The 24,132-nt window shown below is 43.6% G+C and overlaps 1 protein-coding gene across 1 annotated transcript in view; it reads right to left on the bottom strand.

The window, feature by feature from the left end:
• Positions 1 to 24,132, bottom strand: part of PPM1H (protein phosphatase, Mg2+/Mn2+ dependent 1H) — an 84,117-nt gene that overhangs the window by 8,886 nt on the left and 51,099 nt on the right. Inside the window, exons 6-8 of the mRNA XM_026867981.1 lie at positions 22,342 to 22,460; positions 6,788 to 6,851; positions 4,979 to 5,086 (exon numbers count right to left, since the gene is read on the bottom strand). Of these exons, the coding sequence (XP_026723782.1) occupies positions 4,979 to 5,086; positions 6,788 to 6,851; positions 22,342 to 22,460 (291 nt within the window). The remainder of the gene's footprint in view (positions 1 to 4,978; positions 5,087 to 6,787; positions 6,852 to 22,341; positions 22,461 to 24,132) is intronic.

Here is a 24,132-nt window from a genome sequence, read left to right as displayed (position 1 = left end):
CACAGGTTCAGGTTATGTTCACAGACCACCTTGCCCAGGTGCAGAAACAAGCCACCTCCTAACCCTTCACTATTCTGCTAGCAGCTTTGTTTTAGTTCTTCCTTGGGTCACTGAAGGTCTCTTGCAGTAGCAACATGTGCCTTCAGCTGGACACGGAGCAGCATGACAGCAGAGCTCCCGGCGGTACACAGGCTGGGTATCACCACCAAGGCATGTGTAACGAATGCTCAGACCAGAGAGGCTCACTGAACATCCACTCCACACCCCCCCACATAGTGCAACACCCCACAGCATACTCCATACATGCTGTACAGAAAAGGTGAAGGAGTGTGATGTGCCAGAGTTTCAGAAAGATGAAGAGAGACCCAGGGAGTTAATTAAGTGCCTGCAACAGCGAGCAACCCCACAGCACTGTAAATATTATCTGACCAAAAGCAGCATATTGACTCCAATGGAAACTACTACTTTTTGGTTTGTTTTTTTTTTTAAATTCCAGACCAGCCATTCCAACAACTGCCTCCTTACCGTAGCTGTATTTCGGGAAACTAAACAGTGAGGTTTAAGTGATGTTCTGTCTGTGACAAGTTTGTGCAAAGCTGCACACATGGCAAAACAGTACTGCATAGCCCTGCTAGTGCAGGTGACAGTTGGCCAGGCACTGCCTTGCACTGCAAAGGTTTTCTTAACTGGTGCTGCACCTTTGACAAATTTCTTAGCAATTTCAACCCAAATCTTCAAACTTTCCCTCATGACTCGTTGCTTCTGCAGCCAGACATCAATCCTGATAGGTCTCCACAGAACTCACTACCTCTCCCCCAAATGCCTTGGGCTACCTGTGCTCCATCCTCTGCCTCCTGTGCTGTCCTGACAGCCTTGTCAGCAACTCCCCTCAGCCTACCAGTCCCTTCCGTGCTGCCCTGGCAAAGTTTCTCATTGTCTAGTATCTCTCTGGAACAGCAGGGCAGTCCTCAAAGGAGCCCAGTTTGGTCACCATACTTCTACCATTCAGTGAGGTCTGTCTTGATGTAGAGCAGCTGACCTGTTAACTAGCTAAACTTAACTTTAGTAACTAGAAAATGTAAAGTCAACTATAAGGAAGGAGCGGCAGAACCTTGGTAGCACAGACATCCATGACAATAAGCACCGGGTTACACTGTATTTTATCCTGACTGGTTCTTACAGATCTCTGCTGATAGGTAACAGTGGACACACACCACTAGAGCCCAGTCACACACATCATCTTTCTGAACACGCCTTGCACAGTTTGTCACGTAATGTCTTTCTTCAATCCAGGTATTTGTTTCTCATATTGCTCACCTGCATGCAGTCAAGAGTGCTGAGAAAAATGCTCTGGGCAAGCAGTGAGCAAACAGGCGGGCTGGTTTCATATTTACATTTCAAACGGATCTACCCACTGGACAAAACCTGCACTTGGCTGCTGAAAAGGACCACAGCAGCTCTGCAAAGGTGTTGGCATGTTTGCCAGGTTTATTTTTAAGAGGCAGCCAACATGAGTCCCTGGAGCTCAAAATCCGTTCACAACAGTGACATGCGAGCCACCTGAGGTGCTCCTCAGCAGCCAGTCCCGGGGGAATTCGAGCCAAACAACAGCCCACATTCACTTGCCGGCACTATTGATCAACTCAACTACTTCAATAAATTAAGCCCTTTCTTAATTGTATCGTCTCTTTTTATGCGCAGTGTTATCCAGCACAGCTTCACTGGCAAACGATGAGATCTTTCAATACCACTCTCCAAGTAATTTATATGTAAATAATAAAAAGCGGGTCCCAACACTGCTCCCTGCAGCACTCACCAATTAATCTCCTTTTAGCTTTTTACTGCCACCCTTTGTTTCCTGCCCTTTAGCCAATTTCCAGTATACTGTGCCAACTTTCCACTCAGTCTGTAGCTTCATATCTTTTATATTAATAACCTGTGATGCAGAACAGTTTCTCAAATGTTTTCTGAGAAATCAAAGTGCTCATGCAAGACTGTCTACTGCATTTATTATTATTTTTTTAATTCTCTGGTAGACATAACCCTCAAGGATTTCAAGCCACTAAAGTGTGATGTTTGCTTCTTGAAACCACCTTGACTCCCTCTGATCATACTGTACATCACTAAGCATTTGCCTTGCTTGTTCCTTTCAATGGTGCAGTTTCTAGAGATTTCTCCAGAAGGCAGATGTGAATCTAAAACAGTCTGACATATTTGTGAAGTTGTCAGAAAGACTTTACTAACATAATGGAACAAGAAAAATTCTCCTTCATTACCTTCTTATCATTTACTGTGGTGGCTTGCTTTGGGTTCATTGCTGGCAAGGGCCAAATGCTGCTGTCAGAGCCACACCTCTCCCCACCAAACAGCTGAGCTGCTGTTTGAAAAATTTCAGGATGAAATTCTGCTTTTCAGCTGCAACAAGGTGGCTCTTGCTGAGCTTTAAAAAGCAGAATTTCCTGCTGAAAGCTTTCAAATGAACTGTTCCATTATGAAAAATAAATATTTAATTCCATGCCAGAGAGCCTCAGCCATGGCTTGCCGGCTTTGTGCTACTCCAGTTCATTATAAAAGGCTCAATTCTCTAGAGCTCACCAACCTGCAGAAGTCCTCCAAATCTGATCTCGTAACAGCTGAGCCACTGAATCCTGATTACATTTGTCAGTCTTGGCTACATGACTTCTCCTCCCATAGCCTGGCACTATATCAAAGCATCATTTCACACCGCTCTCAAATTACTTTTCTATGCCTATTTCTGGATGTAGTCTCAGGGATGCTTACCTTTCCTTCAGCTAAATTTTGGTGGACACAGCATACCCGAGCTTTGTCATGCTGGAAGTAAAATATTCTGGAAACTCACCACGTTGCTCCCAGCTTGGGAAAGGACACTGTAATTACGGCACAGAAACAGAAGCCAGAGGGCTTGGATCCTCCCTCTGTCACGACTCACTGTGTGCCTTAATTTCCTGTGCCTCCCCTTTTCCAGGTCTGGAAACCAGACATTTTGTTTCCCTACCTCTATATAAACAATTCAAAATCCAGTGCTGCACAAGGGCCAAATATGACTGCTGCTTGATGGTACTGCCTTTACTTCCAATTGCCAAGCTTCCCAGATGGCAGCATAAAGATGTTTCTTACTGCCAGCTTCTGTGCAAGGTGCACTGTCCACGTATGGACAGAACAAGTCAGGGAAAAACAGGAGGAGATAAAGCACTGGGGCTCTTCTGGGAAGAGAAGGAAGATATGATTAAGAGAAGGAGGTGCAATGGAAAGCAAGTTGAAGCATATGTTACTTCCTAATAAAATTCAGGGCTTTTTTTGCCAGTATCTCTAAATTGAGGTGGCTGGTGATCTGTCTTTCCTCCTCCTGCCCTCATACGTTTCTGCTGAATTTAGCCATGGAAGGAATGTGGAAACAAAGCCAATTTTGCTTCCCTTTTGCAAGGCAGTTAAGGGATCCGGAAACGTGGATAGCATATGAACTGGATGTCATATTCCAGAATTTGAACACGTACAGACACACTCCACACAAATCAGAAAAGCCCATGAGAAGCTTTGGTTTATACACACAGACAAATACTGCAGCAGCAATTGGCAGAGATGATACTGCTGAGATACTGTGCTGCAGCCATTACATACCCCAGAAACACTGGGTCTGAGCATGCCAGAAAGAAAAATAAATAGGTAGAATTGCATCATTTTGCTGGCACTAAACAAATCCATCACAGTGATAAGGGTAGAGCTGCTGCCTGCTTGGCTGAGAACAGGAGCAGGTCCCAAGTGAGGAATTACCACACACTTAAAGGGGGGAGAGGTAAGGTATTGGATTCACAGCAAGGAAACATGAAGAAAGGGGTCTGTAGATCTCCTCCTTTTCTTCAGGGCCAGAATATCTCAACAGTTTAATTTTTATTTTTGAAGTCTCAAAGATGTTCTAAGCAAGGTTAATTTAGTTCCTTCCTAGCAGTATTATATCATTTGTTTACTTTCATTCTCTCACACTGCTATAGCAAGCAATAAATTCAAGGTCAAATACTGGGTATGGTTAAATCTCCAGCAAGCCAGTTGACAGTGGACAGCTCTCAGCATTTGGCCATAGAAGCATAGCTTCCTCTTTTTGTGCTGTCATCAGATGGCTTGCCCTTGCTTAATATTTTATGAAAAATGTGTGTCATCTGTTCCTTGATGTGGGAATAGAAATACAGTTACAGGGGAAAAAAAGCAAGATTTGCATGTTTCTTGTTAACAAATACATTCAAATCCCTTTGGAAGGCTTGATATCCTTCACTGCAAGGTCTCTAGTGGTCAAAAACTGGAATTGTTTGTGGGAGACAAGTCAAAATGATGGGAGTAATTTAAAACTTCCCTGAACACAGATACTGCATAATCCCCTCGTTATGCCATCATTTGGGAATGCACACTGACATTCCTGCCACAATGTGGTGTTTGCACAAAACCGTCGTAAAGAATTAAAAACTGGAGGTGAGGGGGCAGACAGATGGAAGCATAAAGCACTCTTCCAAACCCTCATGGCATTTTTCTGCTTAGGAATTGATCTGGTATCCTCAGTGTAATGCAGGATACTATGTTACTGTGGAAGACATCTAGTGCTCCCTTCTGGAGAACACAAATTTACATCAGCTTCTGTGAAGGCAGCAAGATCTGGGCCTCAAGGGGAGCTGGAGCACGTGAAGGTGGGCAGAAATGGGTGTCTGCCACATTGAATGGTGAGGGTAACTGTAGACCAGAGAGTGAGAAGGCATCAATGCTCTGCCAGCAATGTGAAGTAACCAGAGCTAAGGAACACAGCGGGGGAACTTGTAATGTTCCTACTATATGGATGTTACTAACATGCTGCACTTTTGGGAATGACAACATGTTATCTGGACTGAATCACAATCAGAATGAACAATTTGGAAAGAACAAATAAGCACACTAAGTATATTTGTTTCTCTCCCACAAATCTTGGCTGTTTTACCTCTGGAGACGAAGACAGGAAAGGTTTGATGTATATATTGGAGTCATGCACTTTCAGGTCATGGTCTCCCAGTCCTCGGGTCACTCCAATTGTTGCCATGACCCGAGCCTGGAAATAAAGCAAAGCGATGGGATCAAATTTAATTACATGCACTGTGTCAATAGGTAAAGAGATAACATTTCTACTCCATAACTGCTACAGTTAGGGATGAATTCCCTTTACTCTTCCAGAAACTCTAGATTTAACACACCTAATCAACTTCAAAGCTTTTCCCACTCATGTCATCTCCATTTCCCTCATTATTCCTAGCTTTTTATTCATCCATATCCCAGTCTGCATACACACATCTTAGACTGTGAACATCTGTAAGGGATTGGGACTACAGGGACCTAACCCATTTGCCTCACTGTCCCATGCCAGTCTATGAGAGCATTCCTTCAGCAAAGTATACTGTCAGTAAACAGGTTTTATAAAAAGGACAAGGACCCTAATTACTCACCTAAGAAACCTGTGGCCTTTCCCTACTGATATATTGCCATATACTCCCTCCACCAAGGAAAAGTGCCAAAGGCCACCTTAAATTGCTAAACACACCGGTGACAGTGGCACTGACCACAGTGGTCTCCTCTGTGGAGAGCCAGTCTAGGGCAGGTCTGCTGTTACCTCAGGTCTACCACTTCCTTCCCCAAGCACCTTCCTCTGCAACATGAGCTGTCTCCCAAGAGGTGCTGGGCTCTTCTTCATTAATGCTTCTCCAAAGATGATTGATCAGGCAGACAGCCTCACGGGGAATCTGCTCTCTGCTGTCTGCGTATCGTTTAGCCACAGCAGCTTCTGAACAAGAGAGCTCACAGCATCAATAACAGTGAGCAACTGACTCAAAATTATTTTGCCTCACTAACCCCTAGCTCCATAAGGCAATAAGAAAGTAAATTAAAAAGATGTGCATGAAACATTTTGCAAATAATTATAAACCTAACCAAATTCAGAGATAAGCTGCAGGTCTGAACCTTCAAAACTTGGACTAATTTTGAAAAGCGTGTATTTTTGCATAGAGATAAGAACCTAATGCAGCAGGGGAGCACTATTTAGAAACACAGTGAGCATACCAATATTGGCAAACTGACATCACTGCGTCCTTATATTGATCCTATTGCTACATCCAGCTAAGCTTGCTGGGATCAGCACTAATGATCTCACTGTTCTTAATCATAGAGCTGGAAACAAAGTACACCCTAATGGAATGGTTCGTTTCTCCCTTTCAAGAAAAACTATCAGCATTCACACATCAGAAAAATTCAACAGTGAATTCACATCTGCTAGCTGAAGAAGATATGTTTAAGGGGTGTTACACTTTCCAAATCCTGCCCTGACCTCTCCTCTTCCTAAACTGGAGTTTTGCATCTCAGAGCACTATTAAATATCCTCCTGCTTTGTTTTCAGCAAACATGAGATATTTTTCTATCTTCATCCAGCCTAGTTATATTTTACAATGAAACCAGGAACATTTCAAGTCAATTATTTAACATGGTCTCATTGTAGCCTACTTACAATAGAAGAAAAACAAAAGCAAACTGAACAGCAAATGACTGTTTGCTATAAAAGTGCTTTTTAGTATGTTGAGCTCTCCCTGCCACCCTCCAGACATGAGACTGATTTATGACAGAACCAAGATATTCTTTCAAGCTGTCAAAACGATAAAATAAAGAGATACTGAGTGAAAAACACTGGACTGCCACAGGCTAAACTGAGTGGTAATCAGCACAGAATTCCTTCTTCCTTTGGTCTGAGGAAAGCAAACATACCCACCTTCTTGCCTTCTCCATATATAAGGGGAAACTTCAAGTCATCTTCCTCAATGGTTTTGTATGCCCTGTGGGGGAAGGACAAATAACATTTACAAAGCTTGCACTCAATTAGTGACCCAGTGCCCTGAAACAAGCAGCTGTGATTTAAAAGGGGCGGGGAAAAAAAAATTAATTATTTTTCCTAGGAACTTTGTCTTTGAATCAAGATGTAAATTTCTTTTTTTGGTGTAAAAGATTTTCCCTAAAGACTCATCCATTTCACCAAAAGGAAAAGTTAATCGAGGAAATATCTAACATGTCAAGTTGCTCCTACTGGTTACAAGGAAAAAGAGGTGGACTGGAATAACATCAGGTAAGACATCATTAGCTATGGCAGCATCTATACTGTAATACAGTGTCATAAAGAAACCCACAAAAAACCAACCCAAACAAAACCATCAACCCAAACCTACCAAGAAGCTAACCCGTGACTAGATTTACACTGTTAACATGAAATGGTGAGCAATGACAGAACGTGTACAGAGTCAAAGTGTGAAACAGCTCTCCAATCCTGTTCTCACCTTTCAGGACTGCTTAAACTAAGACAAGCTTCATGTGCTGAAGAGTCTTAGAAGGATATTTAGTGCTTATTTGACCTTGACTGCAACAGTCAAGGTTGTCAGAAATTTTATGTTTCACAGCAGCTTTCCCATGACCAAGAGACAGGAAAAGTAAATGCTCATGCTCTGATTCTGTTTACCACATGCGGGCATACTCTACCTTTTACACATCCAGCTGTTGACACTGATGAGGTGAGAAGGAGAACAATTTTGCCAGTGTGAAATAATAATAAAAAAATAGATGGCTGTCACTCTCACAAGCTGTAGAGTCCCATGGTTTGTATAACACATGCTCGAGCTGAGGCGCTGGGAAGCTTCTTTAAAATTATGTCACCCCCGAGGGACACACTTCCTTTCATACCACAAACTGTCCCTCCCCAGCCTTTCCCCGCAAGTTGTCCTTCCCTTCCGGCCCACCACTGCCCAAAGCCCTTGGGGCAATACCAAAATCATCCCCTGAGAGCGTAACTCAGTGCTCTCCGTGAAAGTGGAAGGCAGAAGCAGGAGGAGGGAAGATGCGGCAGCAGGTCCCCTGCCAGACACTGCCAGCCCCTGCTGCGTGGCTCTCCAGCCAGGCTGACTGCTTGAGCTCCGGGGAGTTGCATTCCATCAGGTTTAAGCAATGTTAAGGCTGTGACATAAACCAGCTGGAAATTAGAAAATAGGGGTGAAATCCTGTATTATAATCAAACCACGCCCTGCTTCACCAAAACATGGCATAGATCTGGGATCAATAAATGGTGCTATTTTACACAGCTATACATGCTGCATCACCTAGGCAAGCCTCAGATAAAGAGAGTAGCACAGACATCTAAGCCCCACCTTTACATCTCCCAGGAATCACAGGTAGGGCCCATATTAGGGTTTGGGGGTGAAGGGAGGGGGAAGAAAAAGGAAAACCAACCAAAATGCATAGAAGAGAGAGTAGTGAAGGACTGCACTCCCTACTATGAAACATTATGTGTGAAATCCCAAAATGGAACCAGGTGAGGCTTTCAAACCACAGTGGGTGCTTCATGAGAGACCACACAGTCAAGAATATCTTGGGTATATAACCACAAAACTTGGGCATTTCTATAAAAGACAATACAGTGAAAACATTTAAATGGCATTTCGTACTGGGGAAGGCAACTGATTAGCTGCTCTTAAAGCAAACAAAAAGGCACAAATTACTACAAGTAGCTAGTGTGGTAATACTTCCCTGATGTTTAAGTCCTGGAATAGCATTTTCTTGAGAGGAATGAGTCAGTCATGGACTTTGCTCTTGTTCTTTATTTCCAACAGAGAATAGCTAATGTCTCTGCCTCATTAACCAATTTGGATATCCTGGTTTGAATGTGGAGGAAGAATTTTACCATTCCTGACTGCTCAAGAACATGTCCCAAAGTTTCCAGACAGACCTACAGCGCTGGGAGCCCTCGCAAAACCTCCTGGAGGAGAAGTGTGAACTCTTTCCTATTCCTTGCATACAGCCAGTTGTGTTCTGACACCAAGAAAAAGGGTATCAGCTGAGTCCATGATGGGGATCAGAGTCAAATGGCTGATCAAACCACAAGCCCAACAAGACAACCATTGCTACAGGATTTTCAAGTTATTGTATGTATTTGTTACAAACAGCAAACAAGACTAAATTATGAATCGTAGAACACTTCCAGGGAGAAGACATCTACAAGTTCTCTGGGTAATCTGTTACAGTGTCTCATCATCTTCACTGTAAAGAATTTCTTCCTAATATCTAATCTAAATCTACCCTCTTTCACTTTAAAACTGTTACTGTTCTATCACTACACTCCCTGATACAAAGTCCCCCCCATCTTTTCTGTCAGTCCCCTTTAAATACTGGAAGGCCGTTATAAGGCCTCCCTGCAACCTTCTCTTCTCTGGGCTGAACAACCCCAACTCTCTCAGCCTGTCCTCACTGGGGAGGTGCTCCAGCCCCCTGATCATCTTCGTGGCCTCCTCTGGACCCACTTGAGCAGGTCCCTGTCCTTCTTATGTTGGGAGGCCCAGTGCTGGACACAGTACTCCAGGTGGGGTCTCACAAGAGCCAAGTAGAAAGGGAGAATCACCTCCCTTGACCTGCTGGCCATACTTCTGATGCAGTCCAGGGCACAGTTGGCTTTCTGGGCTGTGACTGCATATTGTTGGCTCATCCAGTAATACCCCCAAGCACTTCTCTGCAGGGATGCTCTCAATCCACTTATCACCTCAACCCATGTGCAGGCCATGCACTTGGCCTTGTTGAACTTCATGAGGTTTGCCTGGGCCCACCTCTCAAGCCCGTCCAGGTCCCTCTGGATGGCATCCCTTCCCTCCAGCATGTTGACCGCACCACACAGCTTGGTGTCATCGCCAAACTTGCTGAGGGTGCACTCAATCCCACTGTCTATGTTGCCAACAAAGATCTTAAACAGCACTGGTCCCAACACTGACCCCCGAGGAATGCCACTTGTCCCTGCTCTCCACTTGGATGTCAAACAGTTAACTCCAATTCTTAAGAGTTCAACCATCCAGCCAATTCCTTATCCACAGAGTGGTCCGTCTTCAAATCCATGTCTCTCCAATTTAGAGACAAGGACGTCCTGTGGGAGTGTCAAGTGTTTTGCAGAAGTCCAGGTAGATGACATCAGTCACTCTTCCCTTATCCAACAGCTCTATCACCCCATTGTAGAAGGTCACCAAATTCATCAGGCATGATTTGCCCTTAGTGAAGCCATGCTGGCTGTCACCAATCACCTCCTTATCTTCCACTTGCTCTAGCAGAGTTTCCAGGAGGATGCACTCCATGATCTTGCCAGGCACAGAGGTGAAACTGACTGGCCTGTACTTCCTCAGGTCTTCCTTTTTAAAAATGGGGGTTATGTTTCCCCTTTTCCAGTCAGTGGGAACTTCACCAGACTGCCACAACTTCTCAAATGTGCATCTTGGGCAGGGTGGCTGGAGCCCTTGCTTTTGAAGACCAAGTCAAAAAATTCATTGAGTACCTCAGCTTTCTCCATATCCTGGCTAGCCAGGTCTCCCATTTCCTTCCAGAGAGGGCCCACATTTTCCATAGTCTTCCTTATATCGCTGATGTACCTATAGAAGCTTTTCCTGTTGTCCTTGACATCTCTGATGAGATCGAATTCTGTCAGGGCTTTGGTCTTCCTAACCTGATCCCTGGCTGCTCAGACAGCTTCTCTGTCTTCCTCCCAGGCTACCTGTCCTTGCTTCCACTCTCTATAGGGGTTTTTTGTGTGTTTCAGTTTGTCAAGGAGCAACTTGTTCATCCATGCAGGCCTCCTGGTGTTCTTTCCTGCTTTCCTCTTTGTTGAGATGCATCACTCCTGAGCTTGGAGGAGGTGATCCTTAAACATTAGCCAGCTTTCTTGGGCCCCTCTTCCATGCAGGACTTTATCCTGTGCTACTCTGCCAAGCAGATCCCTGAAGAGGCCAAAGTCTGCTCTCCTGAAGTTCAGAGCAGCAAGTTTGTTGTGTGTACTCCTTGCTGCTCTAAGGACCATTTCATGGTCACTACAGCCAAGGCTGCCCTTGAACTTCACACTTCCCAGCAGCCCCTTCCTGTTGGTAAGAACAAGGTCCAGCATAGCACCTCTCCTCGCTGCTTCCTCTATCACTTGGGGAAGGAACTTATCATCAACACATTCCAGGAACCTTCTGGATTGCTTATGCCCTTCTGTGTTGTCCCTCCAACAGATACCATGGTTGCTGAAGTCCCCCACGAGGACCAGAACTTGTGAATGTGAGGCTGCTCCTATCTGTCTGTAAAGCGCCTCATCTGCTCAGTCTTCCTTGTTGGGTGGCCTGTCACAGACCCCCACTATAATGTCTCCTGTCCCTGTCTTCCTTTTAATCCCAACCCATATGCTCTGCATCTGCTCCATCATCCCACGACATAGAGGGTGACACCCCCAACCTCATCTCCCCTGCCCATCCTTCCTAAAGAGCCTGTATCCTTCCATTCTAACACTCTGGTCATAAGAGTCATCCCAGCACATCTCTGTGGTTGTTAAGTTGACGTGACTTAACTATCTGCAACTCCCTTTTTAAAGGAAAAGCTCAACCCATCTTTTACCCACAAACTACATTATCTGCAAGATAACTACAATTACTTAAAACCTAAGACCTCACTTTGTACTGTGCTGTAAGTAACCAAAAACAGGGACCAAGTTTGCTTCCCTCTCTCCCCTCCTTCTTTATATTCTTCAGTATACTGCCTCACACTGAGTGTGTTTTAGGAAGAAGGAAAAAAGAAGGGGTGAAAAAGGCATAATTTTGGTTGGTGTCCTTCAAAAGAATGGTCCCCACTGACAAGTCCACCATCTTTCACAGAACCACCTTAAGGACCATTGTCCCTAGGGCCCTTCAGCTGTGACATACGGTGTAATGATGCTGTAAGAGACTGTGTTGCAAGGGCTGAAGCTAACCTGTTTCACCAGCAGATTAAGAAGGGCAGCTGGCTAGCCTATGACCTCCTGAAGCTATGTGACTAAGCGAGGGATACCTAGATTGATTGGTTTTGCCATCACCTACAGTGATTTGTTCTGTGCTTTCTCACAGCAAATCACCTCTTGGGCTCAGAACTTGGGTGTCAAGAATTATCTCTAACATGCTTTTTATGTTGATGTTGCTATTGCCTGAAAAATTACCAGCGCTTGAAAAACAATGCTCAGAGCTGCAACCACAGAAATGGAGCTGGCACAGACACAATGAAAAGCAACCAGTCACTCCAGAGAAGTACCTATGTCCTGCATTACTAGTGAAACAGAATTAATAATATATGAGCATGTGGTTTGCTGCAAGAGAAGGATGAAGGACAGCTTTTCAGCTAGCAGCTCAGCAACTGCACTGGGGAGAAGGAAGGAAGGAAGCTATGAAGTTCATTTTGATTTACGCCCTGTGAAACCTCCTGTACTTTGTACGTGTGTTTATTTCACGCAGGCTACAACCTTCTGGACAATTTCACTTGATTTTATGTAATAAAGTTGCATTTATACATTCATGTGCTGTTCACAGTGTGCTATATTTATATAATATGGCAGTAGGTATATTGAAGACAGAGAACCTGAGGGGGTCATTTGGCTTTTTTAGTGCCAACATGGCCTTATTCACCCATCTACGTGATTCAGCCTAGCTCAGTGTTTTAACAAACACACAGAGGGCTGCAACTCTCCGCTTTCCCCATCTTCCTCACCTGCATCCTAGGAAGTCTCAGTGGCCACCAGGGCATGACAAGACAGGTTATAAAGACAAGGCTATACTACTGCTTGCTGTTCTGAATGAGCTTGAAGCCTGTCAAGTGCTTCTGCCACGTAGACCTCTATTTTTTCAAATGGAAAAACAGGGGGGTGGAGAGGGAAAGAAGAAGAGGCAAGCTTGTGCCCAGATAGATCTAGCTGCATTTTCTTTCAGTTAACTTTGTTTCTTTTTTCATTTAAAAAGAATTATGAAATGCTACTGTTGTCCAAAAATACTGAACTAGGGCTTGACATATGTACCACCCACAAAGTTACATTTGGACTTAGGATCAACATTTTGGAAAACCAGGCCAAATCGCACCAGGAGCCAAAAGAGATGTCAGAATGAAAGAACTAGGACTGACATGATGTTACTCATAAGTTAACTGGAATCTGCTCTAAATACATGGTGAAAAAATTACCAGAAGCTGCTAAATGCACAAGACCATCTACAGAAGTTTCCTTCAGTGCTGAGGTCATTAGCAGTGCTCTTTAAAAGGTCATCAAAGTTACCTGCGTGATTCTGGGTCAGAATTTGAAACACTAGACAGCTCACAAATACAGACTGCAGAGCCAAAATACTATATAATTTCTTACATGTGTTATGCATTCTTCTGCCATATAATCTGTCTCAAAATTGGCCTTCTGAAAGCACATGCAAATTCACGTGAGAGTAGAAGTTGCTGATGACCGAAACCAAAATCCATTGTATTTTCTTTCTCTACAGCAAACTGTGCAAGGTTACTGGTCATGAAAAGTATCGCACTGGCATCCCTAGGCACAACAGATGGTGGCAAAAACACAATCAACCCTGACCTGGAATGTTTAGCTCTGTGAACGACAGGGGAACCCAGACTCTGTGCTCTGCTTTTCCATGGCATTTGGCTTTAGAAAGTCTGTCCATATTTCACATCTCTGCTAGTGACATCTGATAGTAAACCGAGAATTAAACCAAAGAAAAAAAACAATTGTCAAAGGGCTTTAGCTTGAAGCATAGAGCAAAATGCACTTGTAGCAAGCAAGCAAGAAAAAGCACTATAACTTCAGAAATGTCCTAGTTCATATTGAGTACAAGGATGAAAGCTCTCCTTCCAGACAGGTTTGTGGATTCAGTGTATTTCTAGCACTGTTTTGCTACCACTCTGTAAAAAACCCCAAACCCAGAACCATCCCCAAACACTCTCCATCCCCGAAGACAATCCCACAACAAAACTACTTCAGCTACCAACCTCTCTTCCCCCAAGCTCAACTTTCTTTGGTCTTACCAATAGACAAACAGATTTTAATCCTTGAGCAACACAAAACTTGACAGAAACTGCTTTTTTCCCCCCACTTCTCACACAAGGTATCAGTGAATTGGAGCTAACCCTTTGGATAACAGATAATCACCAACCCAAAAGGAACTGTTCATCTGTACTGTCTATTGAACTACAGGCATCAAACTAGTATAAGTACATGCTTACTACCACGAAGAAAAGATGTGTAGTGCAGGTAGGGCACGGATCCACTGAAAATTATGCAATTTATGTCTCAATCTAGCCATAATTATTTAAAAGTGGCCTCACATATATGTACTTCTGAGTCAGAATCTCAAAATCCAGACAGCACTGTCTGATATTAAGTACCCTTTAGGTAGGCTAGCTTCAATGTTCCAGTGCCTCAGTATCTCTCTCCTATTACTCATCTGACATATGCTTTAATGAGGCAAAACTACGATAAACAAAGATAATGAAGTCACACAAACTATAGTAATGTTTGTTAAGAGAAAAGATGATAATGAAGCCAAATCAATGAAAGACATCCGATGCACGTGCACATATGCACAAAACACTTTTTAGGGAAAGATCTACTCTAAACCAAGATATTCTCATAGGGTTTCTTTCAGGAAAAGAAGAAAAAAATTCAAGTTTTAAAACATGTGTTTTTCCCAGAAAACTCAGAAATTTTCTTTTCAACTTAAAGCTGTATAATGCTTCATTTTGCAAATCACAGTTCTGTCTACCCATCTCAAAAAAAAAAAAAAAAAATCTCAGCATGACTTGTACACATGTATGATCTCCAGTTTGGTCAAATCAGACTGGTATGTGAGCTCCGGACCTCCAAGGAGCCTTCACTGTCAAGTATAGTTCTAAGATGACTTTGGAGATGATGTATTCCCTGGCACCATGTACTCCTGTGAAAGTAATTCCTAAGCAAAATTAATTCTAGCCATCTTGACCATCCCATTTTAAAGATTCAAGCACCAGTATCTTCTCTCAGGCACTTCCTGGAGTGTGGCTGATTTTTAATCCATTAAAGGTGAGAGGACTGATAAGAAAGTGGTGGAAGAAAGTCATGGAGAGGGTGTCCAAGAATCTAGAGAGGTCATTGCTAAAAAAAAAGGACAAATCAAGAAAAAAAAAAATTAACTACAAATATTTACAGGCACTGTTTCTTGCTGCCTTTATGCTCAGGAGGCTGGGAGGGACAGGACAAGCATACTGTGGGCACTTTTATTCACCGCTTGTGGCCAGTTGAGCTTCCACTATCAAGTGACAGAAACTGTGGGCAGATACTGCAGTGGATCCATGTTCTGCAACAGTCTCACTAGGCCAAGTATTTTTTTCCCCTGTGAATCTTCTGTCTTGAGCGCTTCTTAAAATTTAGTTCATCTCTTCTACTAAAGACAAACAGGAAGGTTTGTCAGCAATTTGCTCTAGAGATACAGGGGTAAGGGAAGTGGGTTGTTAACACCCTATGAGCCTAACGCACTGTGATGGACAGAAAAATCGTTTGTAAATTCACATGTTGCTGTACTTCTTGTTAAAAGGATGTGGTGAGGCAGATGGAAGAAAAACTGCATATTAACCTCACAGTGCCTGCTCCACACTCACTGGCTGGGATTCTCTAGAAGGAAGAGAGATTGCTGTTAAAGAGGAATCACAAAGCAAATTCTTCTGGGAAAGACTGCTGTAGTGCAGGATGGGGCAAGCAGTGAGACACAGCAAGCAGAAACCTCACCATCCCACAGCAGTACTGGAAACTCAGAGGAGCAGCATGGGGCATCCTCTCAGCCAGAAGCAGAGCCGTAAGTCAATCCTGGGTGGCAATGGAAAGAAAAGAGGATTTCATAGGGACCTGATAACCAGCTGAGGTTGCGTCAAATTTGTGCAGCTGGGGAAGCCAGAGAAAGCAGGAGTAGGGGAAGAGACTTCACCTTATCAAGGAGTTGATTTTGCTTGGTTTTTCAGACTGAAGATTAATCATTTCAGTTTAGTTTATTTCTGATAAAACAGACCAGGAGCCTTTTGTTTTCCCTTGCATATGCAGCACCTGATCCTGTGCCAAGGCAAAGCCCAAGCAGAGCTGCACAACCATGCAGGGACAGGCCTTAGGCATGCTCCTTCCAGGAGGAGATGCTCCTGCAGGACATGACTCAAACCAACCTCATTCTTGTTGCACTCACTTGGCCCCAGAGAGACCATTTACGAAGAGCTTTACCTCAGACTTAAGTTTTCTCTTTTGTTGCAGCACGATTACTTTCTCATTTCTGCCTTCTCCTGCCCTGAAGACACTGGCTCAGCTCCTGTGGCATGTGTGCACTTGGGGAAAACAGAGCCATTCGTCACTGTCAGGAGACGTGCAGTACACAGCAGGTCAGCTCTCACCTCCCGCTGCTCCTGCAGCGAGGGCTGCAAATCTTGAAAAGATGCATAACATGCACATTGCAAACAGCCATTCATCATCACAGAGCTGTGCCCCAGACACCCAGGCACAACCCAGCAAGCTGCTCTGGTTGCGTGCACCAAAGAGGCATGTCCTGTCCCACTCCTGGCTACCTCTCAATGAGAGACAAAAAACAGACACAAAAAGCAAGGCAAGTGGCCGTGGATGATGGTTTCTGCTGCAAAAATGATATCCTATCTCCCTCTTCTCCAGAAAGGCCCAGTGCTGCAAAGGTGGCCCATAATCATTGAATTATGAAAATGTAAGTTGCTGGGAGGAAATTAATACCAGGCATGACTGGGGAAAAGGCTGCTTTCTTGTGAAGTAATTATGAAATTAAAATTTGATCTCTCCCTGGCGATTGTACAAAGGATACGGCTGAGGTCTCAAACAATACAGTCAGGATTTCAAGAGGGGGAAGGATGATTTTTTTGCAAATTACATGAATTTGGCTAAAAGGCACAATCAAGCAGGTTTACGGAACAGCGTTTGCAGACTTCCAATTACTTTTTACAAGTTGGAATCAAGCTGTTAGGAAATGCAGCTTATCTGAATAAGACTAATAATGCTAAGCTAATTAGACCCACAGGCATTAGCCAGCAGATAAATTCAGGCTGAAAAGAGGGACACTGTCACTTTAAATACTGCCCTGGGATCAGTGGAAAAGCTAATGAGGAGTGTCAGTTGGGGCTGTTTTATTAGGTGGTTCTCCAGAGAATATAGCCCGAGGTTTCTGTAGCAGGGCTTCTGTGCTTGATTCAATAAATCAATTTATATTAAAGGGGGGTGCAGTGTAGGCACCTCCTCCATAAAGCATTTCTGTGGCATTTCTCAATCTGCTCAGGCACTCCTCGGGCAGGCTACCTGAACGTGCTGTCAAAGGACATGGAGTCCAGCAATAAAGAATAAGACAGTGGCTGCATTGGCAATATTTGTTCAAATCAGCTTCCGCATTACCAAGCAAAACATGTACATTGGCTCTCACCAGGGTATTCTGAATCCCCAATAAGTGATTAATGAGAGCCTGGTTTTTGTGAGCTGGAGTCTGAACCGCAGACGGCAAGGCGGGCTGCACAATGAAAGCAAAAGGCATCCATCCCAAACAAAATAAAATGGCTTGAAAAGTGAAGTTGCTTTTTTAATCAGATGCTTAAAGGCTGAAAGACATTCCCTGTTGGAAAGAAAAGGGCGAGCACAGAGCAGGCTGGCGGCTTTCCAGACAGTGGACAATATTGACTCTAGAATAAAATGGGTTTTGCTTAGTGCTCACCCCAGGGCACCAGCCTCCCTGCTTTGGAATAAATCACACGGGCGGGCGATTCCCCGGCACGGGTTGACCCTCGGGTGGCTAACTGTGTGCCACAGCACCCCCTTGGCAGACACACAGACACGAAGCTGGTGAGGGCTCTGCTGCCACTGTGCATACAGCAGTCAATTCCCCCGCTTGCTGCTACCTGGGACTTGGGCCCAGGACACATGATGGGTACTACACCAGTTCACGCCGTTTTTGACAGGATGTAGCTCAACTGCGCATGGCACTGGAGGGCAAAGGAAGCCGCCAAAAAACCTGACTTGTTATCTAGGGCTCTATTGCCACCCTAAAATCAAGTCAGCCAAAGTGGTGATCTGGAAACAAGCCTTTAAAGAACTTCAATGTGAGCAGCACAAAGGCCACTGTTTGTGTACCAAGGAGAAACAGAAAATTAACTTTGAAACTGCCAAAGTTGATGCCAGTTGGTAGTGCCTTCTGGATGCCTTTGGTTAAGTGTAGCACTCTATGGCTCCTCCAGCCCCACAGGAGGCTGAGAGGGGAACTCTGGAAGGAGCCATTGTGACAGTGAGGGACACAGTAAGCCAGAAAACCCGGTTTTGGGAAGGTATCTAGGATATAGTCAGGGCAAAGCACTTAAAATTGTTCACATTGGATTTACCCACGAGTAAAGAAAACCTGACCAACTGTGTCTTAACTTTTAAATAAAAGGCAGAGACAGAGAGTACTAATTCTACGCAGTCCTTTAAAGGAACAGTTATCATTAGGCCTGCCTTTTTTCCCCCCACATATTTCTACCTCAGGCTATCTGCACCCCTTTTTAGCGCTGGCAGCACTTTGCTTACGTGGCCACTGAGTCTCCCCGGTGTTTCTGTTGCCAGGACTTGTCAAAGCCACCAGAACTGCCCTCTCTCCAATACAAGTTTAACCTCTGAAAGCCATGGGCCTGAAAACCCCAGCTCAGAGACCCAGCTGCAAAAGACTGTCAGTAACACAGATGTCTGCCAGCAAATTACGACTCAAGACAGCTTGAAGGCTTGTTCAGCAGGAGATGCAGCTCTTAAGATGCCTTGCCAGCTACAGTACACATTTTGCAATGGTTGCTCAACCACAACACACATGGGGTGAAGGTGCAAGAGGGGCAGCTCACAGTCAGCTCCCACCTAAATGGAATTTATTTTAGATACATTTAATACAGTGGATTTCTCATCCTAACTACCACTGCAGAGAAAGGAGGAAGGGTACAAGAGCTGAAGGGAGAAGGGAAAGGCTGGTCTCAGAGCAGTTACAGGCAGCCTGGACTAGTGATGCAGTACACATTGCTGGATCAGTGGTTGTCCTAATGCTGTGGGGAAACTTGGCAGTTCTGATACCACTGTGGACTGCTGAGACAAAGCCAGTGTGGAAACTTCACTTAAAAAAAAAAAAAAGAAAAAAGAAAAAAAAAGGCCAAATGCATTATGACAGACCCAAAGACAATAACCTTTTGTAATGCAAACAAGCTGGGCAAGCCAAGCCATTGTTGAGAATCTGAAAAGCTCCAGAGCATAGGAGAAGGGTAAAAACAAAGAAAAAAAAAACCAACATGTGAGCATCCAAGTCTCCAAACCTAATAGAAAACACAGAAAGTGTCCTGAATTTTAAAATAAAACAGTTCATTTTCCTGAGGAAACATCAGAGCAGAGAGTGTTTTACACTCTGCCACTGAAGGCTCTGTAATTAACTGTAAGAGTGGTTGTTTCTTCCTAACATCACCTGCACCTCTCTACAGGTACATGCAGATGTCAACACAGTGAAGTCACTGACCAAAAGAACGTTCGGAGAATTGATCTTCTGCATTCTAAGTGATAAAAGTTCGGCAGTGTTTTAGCATATCTAGCTCTGGCTGATCAAAGCTCCATCTGACATTTTCTAGAAAAGGAATATTTATTCTAATTTATTCTCCATGATAGATACTGTCCTTAGAAACAAATGCAGAACAGACATGTCCTCAGCCACTGTGTCCTTATGCATCAGTTAGATCTCGGAATTAGAAAAGGAAGAAAATTGAAGCAACATACTTGAAATGGATAACAACCACTGTGAAACACCAGCCACCTTAAATTATCACCTCTGAGGGCCCAACAAGCTGGCAATCCAACATTTTCTCCATAGTCTCAACCATTAAAATTGACCCAGACTTTTGGATAAATAGAAACAGATTGCTGGTTCTCTGCTTAGGAGATCACTGCACACAACGCGATAGAAAACAAGACTCCCTTGGGCAAACACCCTGCAAAAAGAAAAGGATCCTTATTTACAAGGGCTCTGATTTAGGGAAATGTATGGTGATAGAACAATTCCCTCACCATTTTATTGTCCCGAGGCAAATGAACAAAGAGGTACCTGATGCACTAGCTGTGGGATATGGAGTACCTAAAAGATTCTGATTCTTTTATTCAGGACAAAAATGTATCCCCATTTTCCACTTCCAGCCTAAAGTCAAAAGGAACAGCAGGGAGAGGTAGCCTTATCACAGTTTTCACATGCTTTTGCTTGGCACAGGCACCTCTTTCTGGGACAACACTGAGGTGAACTCAGAATTGAATTTTCAAGTCACAGTTTAAGTATTTATTCTGGAATCACTGTTCATAGCTAGGCATGTTTGCACTAAACTGGTGTCAATTTTTGCATTGACCACATTAGAATCTGTAACTGGATCAACATGTGTCCTGCACCTCAGGAAATTCATAAAAATCAACAGGAACATCAACACTCTCCTCTCCCCCATATGCTAGTACTGAAAACACCAGTACTGAAAAACAATATATTGAAGTCTGCCATCCATTTAGACTTACCCAAGCTCTTCTACCTTTCTCATTAGTCTACATTTGAGATTTATGTTGCTTATTTTTCTTTTAATGCCAAATAATATTAGCTATTCAATAACCATTTTAAATAAGATGAAGTGCTATGCACAGATTCACAAATGTGGTACAAACTGATATACAGTTATTTCTTAGTTTAATTAACCATTTCAACACTGTATGCATCTCAACATTCCGCTAGTGATTCTGACTGGAAAAATCACAGTAAGCAGAACTTCCACTGAGCTTTCTGACATGGCTCTTGAGTTCATTTGGGAACCTCTACTGCAGACAAAAAGTTATTTTTATCTCTCTGTACTTTACTTGGTGTTTATTAACACCAAATTTGATCACTGTAATGCCCATTCATGTAAAACACAATTCTTTGCAGTTCGTCAGAGCCATTCTTGTTTATTAGGCAAAGAGCTGTGGAGTCACCTGCCTGTGCTGCAACTTCAACCATTCTAACCTCATTTCCTCTCCAGACCCCTAAGCAACCAGGGAAACACAAAACAATTCCCACAGATCTGGAGAAACCCTCTTTGCCTTCCAACCATGATGAAAGAATTCTGCTCCTAGCCTCCTCTCAGGAAGCTCTTGGCCCATGATACTTCTGTAGCTCTCCCCCAAATTAGAAGGTTGTGTTCTTCCCCCCCACCTCCCCAGTCAAGCACCTCACAACTTGAAAAAGACATCTGGTAGTCTACATGATGCCATTCTTCACTGATGTCTTCAGAGACATCCAGGAGTTTAATATGAAAACTTCCTTTGCAGAAACTGGGAGAGTGTGTCATGATCTTCCAAATGTTTTGCCATTTAAGTCCTCAGTTGATCCAATGTTCTCATTCTATTCCTAATCTTTTGCTCATGCCTGTAGCCTTTTTAAAATGTGAAGTCATCATTCTCAAGGTGAGACTGCATATTCTACTAGCAGCTGTTCAAGATGATGGATAATGATGGTTGTTCCCAGATTAACATGTTCTTCACAAACACTTCAGATTAATGTTAAACTTAAATCATTATTCTGCCGTTAAACCATCATTATATTTATGGTCTATAAAGTACAGGACAAATCAGAAGCATGTGGAGTTGTAGTTGCATGTGAGCATCCAAGTCTCCAAACGTTCAGGCTTTTAACCCCCTCTCTTCTTTCCCCTCCTGAAAGGGCATTTGCTAAGAATGCTAAAACACAAACAGCATGGAAGTGAGGACCATTTGCATATATAGGGCCTTGTCACACAGAGAGCCCACAACAGCAAGGATTAAGGCTTCTCTAAATGACTAGGAGTCACTTGAGAAGGAGCCTCTTGAACCACACAAAACAATGAAGATATTTAGCCAGAGACAAAAAATTCATTGTTCTTCCTGTCTTCAGTTCATTGAGTCAGTGCTGCTCATTCAAGTCTTTTCATTTTAGCCTGGCTATGACTTATATTTAGAAAGGCCTGTCTCTAAAATAATTCCTCAAGGGTTACCCAAATCAGGGGTCAGCTGCACTTGAGTATGGGAGACAGCTCTTCCCTTCCACAAGCACTCCTTCACATGCAAAAGCATGATGGCCCACTGATCCAGGTTCTATAAAAAGCTACTTCCAAGGTAGGAAAGTTGTTTAGCTTTCAGGAAGATCCTCTGGCACATCTGCCCCTTTACATGTTTGCTTCGGTTTGAGTGCTTACACATTAAAACAAACTGATGTCCTGGCTCTGGAGGGAGGTCAATTTATTTAAAAAGTTAACTTCTAAAACAAAAATACATCTGGAAGAAGGAAATACATTTCCTTTTAGTATGCAGGCATATATATCCATATTTGATGCAGTTTACGTTAATCAAAGATATCTACAAAGCAGGCATTGGTTGGGAAGAAAGCTGACCCCATGCTGAGGAGGACACATTCTTACCAGCCAGTCATGTTGAAGTCACGGTAGAGCATCCTCTTTCCAACTTCCTTGCGCTGCACCCTCCGTGGAAACTCTAAATGTGTGAACTCATTTCCCAGCAAATGGGGCTGCATGTAAGCCTGTGGGCAGAAACCAAGCCACAGATACCGCATGAACATCATAAAACCAGACATCATCTATTTTTAATGAAGTAACATCACCATCCCTTCCCGCTTGCTTCCCACACACATTTCTCCCCCCGCCCTTTATAAACAAGAAAGATGAGGAGCTCCTTTTCAGCAAACAACGTGCACACACACCAGTTCTGACACTGCCTGATGTCCAGCAGCAGCCTTATAGGGAACAGTTTTCTTGCCCTCAAAATCCTTCACTACTACATGCTCCTCAGCATTTGGGATCTCTAAAGTATTCCTCATCCACTGACCCTGAAGAAGTCTGCAGGGCTTTCTAAAACCAAACACATCTCCTTTTGTAAGTCAGTAGGGAATGATCAAAGTCATGGAGCAAGCAGACTTGGAGAGGTGCGTGTGGAGAGAAGTTCAAACTTTATGACTCCCAGTTCAGCTATGTCCACAGCACACACAACCTAATGTTAAATTGTCACTGCCTTGAGAAAAAAAAAACATGTTCCCTTTTACTTGCTCAGTGTGCTGCACCCCATCACATGCAACACTGCAAATAAACACAAGTTGCAGAGCACTTTATTTTCTTGTCTTCTAAAAACTACTTCCTTCATGCATAGTAGAATTTAAGAAAAGCAGCCGCAGTTTTCTGTCACAACCACAACTAACGGTGTTAACGTTTGAATGCTGCTGCTGCTGTCCTTCCCCCTGTGCTGCTCTGCAGATGCTGGGAGGCCTTTTTGCCAGAGCCATGCCCGAGGCTCATGTTCTCCAGAGCTGACTGCACTTGAGAGCATCACGAGGCTCTTTGTCCACTACACAATTTTTTGGTTTGGATTTGTACACAGATCACCTGACACAATAGGTCAATCCTAAACATACTGTATTTCTTTCTAAAATAAGCCTCACTCATTTTTCTTTAATATTTGCATAAACAAGCCTTTCTCCCTCCCTCCCCAAAGTTGCATTGTGAGCAAGCTCTTCTGAAGAGACAGTCAAAATGGCTAGGGAACTGAAAAAAGTTGCAATTCTTAACCTTTCTGTAGATAACTCTTTTTCCTTATCCAGCCAGTTAAGGCAATAAAGTCTGTCTTATCTCCAGCAGCAGCTGCTGTCAGGGCAGACCAAATGAGCTGGTTTTAGTTTGTGGGTTTGTCATAAATCTAGTGCTCATCAAAGGTGAGCAGCAGGAAGCAGTGGAAGCCCTTATTGATCTACCTGGCAGCTATCATGCAGATAGTTCACAATAAAATATTTCCTACATTTAAGGGCCGAGCCTGCTCCCACTAAATTTAATAGTTGGATCAGGCTCAGCACATCATAGAGCTAACCTGCCATCAGCTTGTCCCCATTCCCCTTGCCAGACATCCTTCCAGAAAACACCTTGAGCTCAACTGAAATGGGGCTGAGGGAGATTGCTGTGTGTAGCCAACGAGATTGGATTCTGCTTTAAAGAGGCGGCTTTCAAGCATGCAAGTGCGATCTTGACACTGTGATCCCTTCCTGGAACAGGAGCTCCATCAAATTCTCTCTCCATGTACAGTTAAGGGAATTACATTTTTTTTTTTTCCTGCAGTCTACAGTCAGCCAAGGTTCCCTCCCCCACCCAAATATTGTTTTCAAGGACCCTCTAATTGGATCACTGTTCCTCATTACAGAAATGTTTGCA

This window comes from Athene cunicularia, assembly GCF_003259725.1.
Source record: "Athene cunicularia isolate RWA chromosome 1 unlocalized genomic scaffold, athCun1 chr1_part2, whole genome shotgun sequence".
NCBI classification, from domain to species: domain Eukaryota; kingdom Metazoa; phylum Chordata; class Aves; order Strigiformes; family Strigidae; genus Athene; species Athene cunicularia.
The sequence above is the reverse complement of the archived record's forward strand: the minus strand, read 5'-3'. Positions and strand labels throughout refer to the sequence as shown.